This window comes from Ceratosolen solmsi, unplaced genomic scaffold (genome assembly GCF_000503995.2).
Source record: "Ceratosolen solmsi marchali unplaced genomic scaffold, CerSol_1.0 scaffold10, whole genome shotgun sequence".
NCBI classification, from domain to species: domain Eukaryota; kingdom Metazoa; phylum Arthropoda; class Insecta; order Hymenoptera; family Agaonidae; genus Ceratosolen; species Ceratosolen solmsi.
The window spans coordinates 15,187,469-15,195,895 of NW_011948412.1; the positions used below are offsets into that span (position 1 = coordinate 15,187,469).

At 22.8% G+C, this 8,427-nt stretch overlaps 1 protein-coding gene across 1 annotated transcript in view; it reads right to left on the reverse strand.

Annotated features, from left to right (window-relative positions):
* Apoltp (Apolipoprotein lipid transfer particle) overlaps window positions 1-8,427 on the reverse strand; it is a 35,767-nt gene that overhangs the window by 9,131 nt on the left and 18,209 nt on the right. Inside the window, exons 18-26 of the mRNA XM_011503293.1 lie at window positions 7,946-8,233; window positions 6,347-6,553; window positions 6,072-6,246; window positions 5,887-5,900; window positions 4,363-5,499; window positions 3,270-3,631; window positions 2,586-2,982; window positions 1,174-2,161; window positions 587-771 (exon numbers count right to left, since the gene is read on the reverse strand). Coding sequence (XP_011501595.1) covers window positions 587-771; window positions 1,174-2,161; window positions 2,586-2,982; window positions 3,270-3,631; window positions 4,363-5,499; window positions 5,887-5,900; window positions 6,072-6,246; window positions 6,347-6,553; window positions 7,946-8,233 — 3,753 coding nt within the window. The remainder of the gene's footprint in view (window positions 1-586; window positions 772-1,173; window positions 2,162-2,585; window positions 2,983-3,269; window positions 3,632-4,362; window positions 5,500-5,886; window positions 5,901-6,071; window positions 6,247-6,346; window positions 6,554-7,945; window positions 8,234-8,427) is intronic.

An 8,427-nucleotide genomic window follows, 5' to 3' on the forward strand; every position in this document is an offset into this window, starting at 1 on the left:
TGTATAATAAAATTATTTCATTAATAAGAATTAGAATTTTTAAATAAATATTTGCCATTATAAATTAGTGTAAGGAAAATTATAATTAATATTTGTATGTTTTAAATATCGATATGATTAATAATATAATAATTTAATTATAAATGATATTATAGAGATACAATATTATTTTTTTTTACATTAGGAATAAATATTACGTAGACACATGCACGCGCGCGCACGCAAAGACACACACAGATGAAGTAGTTTAAAATCTACATTCATTCAAAAAACCTATACAGTAATATTTAATAAAGTAAAGAAAGAGATTCATTGAGAATATTCATTCAGCTATTTAAACGTAGTAAATTATTTGAATCTCAAGTTTCATAATTTAATAATTAGAAATTTATAATTACTTTTTGAATTTTATTTTTCTCCTAGCAACTTTCACATTTTAACATCCTTTGGCACTTTGTAAATTAGTATAATGCATCAGATTAAAGATACGTTAGCATTTATTTGTATGTATTATAATTTAGATACTAATTGATTTAATATGTAGGAACCATTTATCTTAATAAAATATAAAATAGATATAACTTACAATGACATCTGATTTAAGTTTTGGTCTCCATTTTAGTTTGGATGTAACAAGTCTAGAATGATTGAGACGTACGTAAAATGAAACGTCAGAGACTGAAAGATCTTGATCATATGTTCTCCAAATATCAAATTCAGCGTTTCTAGCATCTGGTACGTTTCCATACATTCTCAGACTCTCGATAGCATCTGCCAACAATTATAAATTTGTTATTTTTTAAAATAATGACTATTTTTATTATTAAGTTGATTTAATAATGCTTTATTTTAGTTCATTCAAAATAAAATACAATTTTTTATTTATTTTAGAAAAAAAGTTTTTGATTTTGAGTAAATTTGATAAAAATAATTTAATCATATTTACTTATTAAAATTAGTTTAAATTATATCGTTGTTCTTCTTTTTAGAGCTATTTTTGAGTAAATAATATATTTCTTTGATATAAATGAAACTTTAAGTATAATAAAATAGACATATTTGAATAAATAAAATACAATTCACGAATAATTATTAATATATAATTTTTTTTATAACAATTTTGTATTCAATACTGTCGCGTGCAAAGCATTATAGCCAATGAAAATCTCATACCCGGAGTATAATTGACCATCATCCATGTGAGCTTCTCTTGTAAATTAATGAAGAAGACTCCCGTTGCATTAAGCTCTCGACCATTGATCATACTACCATTTATAATATACTCAGGGTAATTTGCATAATACCTAGCCTGAAGATATTTTACATATTCGTTGTTAATTCGACTGAATTCCACTTCATTTTTATTTAAATTAATACGACCTAATAATTTACCATTTTCTTCAGGTAGAAAACTACGTTTATAATGAGCACTATTTATTGTTTCAACCAAAGATGTCTTATACTTTTTAAAGTATCCATTTATATTCATATTTAATTGTGTTTTTAGATGTTCACCAGTGATGGAATAACTATATTTTCTTTCAATCGGCCAGTTACTCTCATCTCGGACGATCGCTGAAAGAATTAAAAGTTTGCTTTCATGTGTTGAGTAATCTACTGTCAAACCGATATTCAATAAATCATGGATGTCTCTGCGTGCCAATGTTCCTGAAAATTTAACATCTTTCTTGAAACTTGGGTGCTTGATACTTAATACTGCCATTTGCTTTATGATATTCTGTTCTGATGATACGTTTTTCCAATCAAAAGCAGCTCCTACAACTTTTAGTGCTTTTTCATCGCTCTCCCACATAAGCTTAGCTTCAGAATTTAATTTTGACTCAGTAACAAGGTAAGAACCATTGATCGTGAAATTTCGTTTGGGATAAACTAAGCTCAAAATTATGAATTGATTTTCCACTTCATTTGTTGTTTTGTTTAGAATATTAATGTGATATGAGATCCATGCATCATCAGCTAAACTAAACCAGCTATTTTGATCGAATTCTCCAGATAATATATTGAAATCGGTATGGAACTTAACGGTGCGATTAGAATGTACAGCAGTTAGTTGAATTTCTTGACCAGTGTGAGTCGTTCGTATTTTAGACGTACCAGAGACATTAAAAGCACTTATATTATTTAATTGGTAGATGTTTACCTACAGTTAAAATGAAAATAGTTTCAGTATATATATATATATATATATATATATTGTACAAAAAAAACTTTCAAGTTGTTTTTAAAATTTTGATTTCTTATACGAAATACAGTGTACTATAATTTTTTTATAAAAAAAATAATGCATCTCTTAGATTTATATTAATGGCTTTAATATATTATTTTTTATGAATTATTCCAAATAAGTTATCTTATGAATTATAATGTACTTAAAAATTCAGAAGTATTAAGTAATATTAAATTATATTTATATAAAAATAAACATTAATTTCATTACATTTATTATAAAAAAATATATATAATATAATTTCTGTACGACATCTAATAGTCAAATAAACTATTTTTTATGAAATAAAAATAGTATTGCGTAAAAATATGTGCACTTTTTATTAAAATTGTATTACCTCTTTGTATTCCAATGTTGGATAGTTAGTGCCTTCATTGCCGGCGCTGTATTCGTATTGATTAACATAAACAATACCAATAGGTCGAAAAGAATTTTCTATACTAATTTCGATACGATCCTTTTCAAAACCAGCCCGGGACTCACTCTTTTCATTATACAGTCCCTCTATAATCTTATCATTATTATACTTAAGATCCGAATAGCCTACAGTTACCAATGGTCGTTTCTTATAACCATATGTAAAGAGACCTTCGTGACATGTATTTAGTGGGAATTCAATACGAATGTAACCATCAAGATTTGAATTTAGACGTTCACTGTTATATGTATAATCCGAGTCTATGAGCGCTGAGTTGTTCTGCCAGAAGAGTTGAAGAAATCGTTTATTTTGTTTTCTAGAGGAGTAACATTAATTCATTATAAACATATTTTGTCGATATATTTATTATAATTGTAACATTATAAAATTTTTCCATATTAATGTAATTGAATATTTAATTGTTAAATTATCAATACTATGCAACAACATATATATAAAATTATAAGAATTATATAATATTATAGTAATAAGTAAATAAATAAATATTACTGAAATATAAATTAAAACATATTCTGGTTTAATAAAATATAATGTAAAATAAATATAAAATTTTAAAGAATATAATATTCATGAAAAACTTACAAAGTAGTAGAAACTATAAATTTGCAACTAATATTTGAAAAGTTTGGAAAAGGCGTCCATGCATTTATAGTACCATTTATATTAATTAGACTGTGATAAGATATATTAGCAGATCCTATGCGATTCCGAGCTGGATAATACAAATCTGTATTGATAAAAGTCAAATGCTCCTGTTTATCATTATATTTAGCGAAAAGTAGAAACGTTTCTTCTTTCAAAAACTTCCGTGTAAATAATGCATATTTAAAATCAATTTGTTTGCTATCAAATGTTATATTAAAAAGATTATTGAGATTTTGGTCTCGTTTTAATCCCCAAGTGAGTCGAAGATGTCCATTTATATCATTAGTATCCATATTTATCTAGTTTAAAAATGATTAAACATTAATTAATTTATTAATATATTAAATTTATTTAATTTATTACGTAATTAATATTTTAAGAAATATATATAAATAGTATTTATAAATTTATAAGTGCTATTTAATATTTATATTAAATACTATATAAAATTTATAAATATTGTATTTGTTTTAAGTTCCTTCTATAGTAAATTATTTATCTGTATATACAGTGTTGAAAAAAGCAACACTGATAACGAATAAAACTATTATTATTTAAATATTATTATAGAATATATTGAAATAAGTTTTATTTTAATAATATAATATACAGGCATAAATAATATAATTACTTCGATTTCATATATTAATTAAAAATATTTATCTCTTAGTAATAGAGAAATTATTGGGTTCAATTAATGTAAATTAATTTATAAATGTAAAACGTAAATGATGTAAATTAGTCAAACTATTTAAAAGAATTGGAAAATATATTTTATTTTATAGCTAAATATAACATTTAATATAGTTTAAAAATGGTAATTATTATTCAAACTATATATTTTTTTATTCATATTTTATTTGTATTTGAATATTTTTTGTAATATCTATTTCTTTTATGTTTCTAAAAATAATAATTTAATATTATTTATAATAAAAAATTTTAATGAAAATGTTATTACTTAAATATAATTACATTAAATTTAATATTTATTAACTAAAAATTAAAAGTTTATAATTTAAAAACGTACCGAGCCATCGGATGCATAATTTGATTTGCTAACGTCGGTACTATAACCAATAACGTATGACAAATAATTATAGTTATTATTAGCATGATAACTTAAAAGTAAATTATGCATATCTGTGTTCTGTGGTAGCTGAACGTTTAGTAATGCATCGAAATTATTTTGATCGAGAAGACCAACCGAAGCATTTGTTCCGAATCTCCATTTATCTTTATCAATATTCACGTTGAAACCTACATTAATGTTCTTGAAAGCTTTTTTAGGATTTATGTAAAATATTATCGCCTTTATATCTTTTGTATTTGTTGTATCTTTTCGATGATCAAATGTAACATTAACGAGCATGTCTGACAGATAAAATAAATGCCAAAGAAAGCAAATATAACCAGAATCTTGATTTAGTTGATATTTAGCATGGGCACTACCAGTTTCACTATTTAATAATAAATTACTATCAAACACAAGATTCTTGATTTTTTTCCAGGGTGTATTAGCTCGAAGATATAAGGTTGTATTACCATTAACTTGAACATTCATGAAAGTAATTAAATCATACGACCGGTTATGCTCTTGAGAAAGTTGAGCTTGAAAATCCCAATTTAAGCTGTTAACAAGATTCATTTTAACACTTCCATTTACCTTTTGACTTTCGCCTTCTAAAGCCAAACCATACATTTCTTTTTTCAATTTAAAATGAATAGAATGCTGTTGGTTTTCTAACTTCGATACTACTTTTGGTATTGTGTTAATGTCAATCGATATAATTTTACTATTTTCAAGCTGAATAGAACTCTTAATTTGTAGATCTGTAGATTTTTCAATGTCCGTCAAATTGCCAACAACCTCATATAGATTTTCGTTAATTTTTACAAGATTCCCATTGAAAATCAATTGGTGTGGATAAATAGGCATGTAGAAATCAGTTTTTATTTTTCCATCTTTGAGCTGACCGGTCAATTTATAATTTTGATTCCCGTAATATTTGAAATATGCATTAGTGATTATAGTATTATCCAGGTGCACAGAATTATCATACAAAATTGAACCTTCAAGATCTATTAATGGTTCTAACCAAGTATTCAATACCATTAATCCCTTCATCATGTGTTCTTCAATTATCCAGTTCACTTGAAATTTAATCTATAAATAATAAAGTATTTATTTATATTAGTGATGTTATTAATTTATTAATAATATAGCTATAAACATTTTTTCTATTTTTGCATAGGGGCGATACCAATTGACAATTTGCAAATATTACAGTTTATTACATAATATACATACTATTAGTTTAATTACTTATTATAGTAATTACATTTATTACTACAATTATTACTATAATAATTTTATATAATAATGTTAATATAATATAATAATTGTAATATATATGTATATATATAAAATATAAAATAATAAATTACAACCAAGTATTATAATAAAAAGAATAATAATTTGATATATTTCTAATGATAGAATTATTAAGAAGATGTTACTTAAAAAAAAATTATTATTAGAATATCATAAAACCAATGTGATGTAAACTTATTTATATATCGAGAATAGAAACACTAAATTAATTTTTTTCGAGTACAGCATTAAAGAACAGTAGTTGTTTTATCAAGAAATACAAACTATAATAATATAATAATATAAAGAATACTATCAGTTTAATAATATTATAATAATAGGATAATGAAGAGAAAATTATCAGCATATTAAATTTAAATTTACCGATTTTAATTCTGGTTCTTCAATATCTATATCAAATTCTATATGTTTTTCTTTATCAGTATAGTCCTTTTTCGCATTAATCTTTGTTTTAGAGATGATAAGTATCGGAGTATTCATTTTCATTTGTAAAGCCAGATCGTAGAAATTTATATCTTGCTGTAATTTTTCAAATACTTTGTAAAACATTTAATATAATTATTTATATATTTGTTAATTGTTATTGTACATTAATTATTATTTAAAAAAAAAAACTTACCTCAAGTGATCCAACAAAATCTATTGAACTTTCAACAGATTGTATGGATATATTTGTTTTGTAATAATTTTCATCAATTTCCAGAAAAGACTTAGAATTCATATATTTTAGAAACTTTACTGGTGTTTTTAAATCAAATTGCAGTAAATGCAATTGCAAATCACCTTCTTCCAATCCTTGATATGTATAGTTTACATAGAATCCACTCTAAATAAACATATCAAATATTATGCTAAATTAAATTATATTTAATTTATAAAAATCGAAAAAGGCCTTATATAAACAAAATTTCTAAATATTAATAATTTATATATACACATTAGAAAGCTAAAATGAATTCCCATTTAAAATATTTTAACTTGTTGCATAGTTGAAGGATAATGTTAATTTGATTTTTATTTAAAAAGTTTATGTACATTATCGATGCCGCTATTCATCCTGCCAATATTACTTCTACTATACAGACTTCAAAGAGACTCGTATTAATATACTAAATTGAATTTATTTAAATTAAAAAAAAATAAAAGAATTGCATGTATCAACGAAGAATTTCAAGCTCATTGATTCTTGCGATTTTTTAATACTTTATTATACTTTGAATATATATATATATATATATATATATATATATATACTAAATATTAAATATTAAAAGATTTTTGTATTCAACATACAAAAATAATAATATTTCGATTCGAATTTCAACAAGTATTTTTTTGCTATTGTAGTTAATAAAACAATTGATTTGCTATTAGACATCATATTATTACAATTTATTAATTGTTTTAAATTAATAACTCTCGTCGCAAATTAAAAGTATTTATTTAAATAATATAATTTAACTTTAGGATTTTTAAATTATAAGGATATAAACTACATAATCGTTCAGAAAAAAATTTAAAAAACCAATGGATTAAACTATAGTGTAACTGGCGTAAATTCAAGATGAAAATATTTTGTAATAAATATACGAAGTTCCTTATAGCGTATTAAAAAAAATTATAATACAAACTACATCATTTTAGTGAAATATTAGATCAGTATTATTAGTATTATTAATAATATAAGTATTACAAGATTTAAAGAATATTAATACGATCATAGTATATGAATTAAAATCGGTATAAAAATAAGAAATATATTATCTCTTAAAATTAGATAGAATATAAATAAAAATTTACGCCTTATAAAAATGAAAAAAATTAATTAACAATTGTATCAAGTTAATAGTGCAGATATTGCACATATATTATGATATAATGCAAGAATTCAATTTATGACTTATTTATATCACGATTACGTGATATTAATTAATTACATCTATTATATATTGTTAAAATAAAATTATAGCTTAAAAATTATAGTGTTTATTATATCTATTTAGCTATTTAAAATATAAATGACAAACAAAATTTATTAAAATTAAAATAGATTAATTAAAATAGATTTAATGTAAATTAATTATATTGATCACATTATACAGTTGTAATTTGTACCAAAGGTAACTTTTCTTTCACGGACAAAAAATTTTCTTTACAATACTATATCTTTAAATAGCTATAAAATATACTTTATTAATAGTTATTAATTAATTCTTACATTTATCCATTCTGAATTATTTTTTATATTTAAACTGAGATCCATCAAATAATTGAAATTTTCCATATTAGCGCCAAACGAAAACGTCGAAATTATTTCAGACCCACATTTAAATGGGGTATCAATACTAAGATCATTTTTTATGTTAAAGAAATCTTCAAAATAAAAACTATCATCAATAATGATAGTCCCTTGTGGTAACTTCAGAATTCCTAAAATTTTATCTGTATAGCCCTCGCGATCGAAGTCTAATGATGCAGTAATTGGCTCTATTATGACGGCATTTATCTATGAACATAAGAGTTTAATTTTAAAATAGTGTAACAATATATAATAAGATTGAAGAAAATGTTTATACATAAGAAAAATATATAATCTATATTAGAATTCTTTTTGTTTATTGGTACAATAAATATAATAATAAGATTGTTTATTTTATTATGAAATTCCTTATTCTAATAATTTACTTCTAAAATAATTAA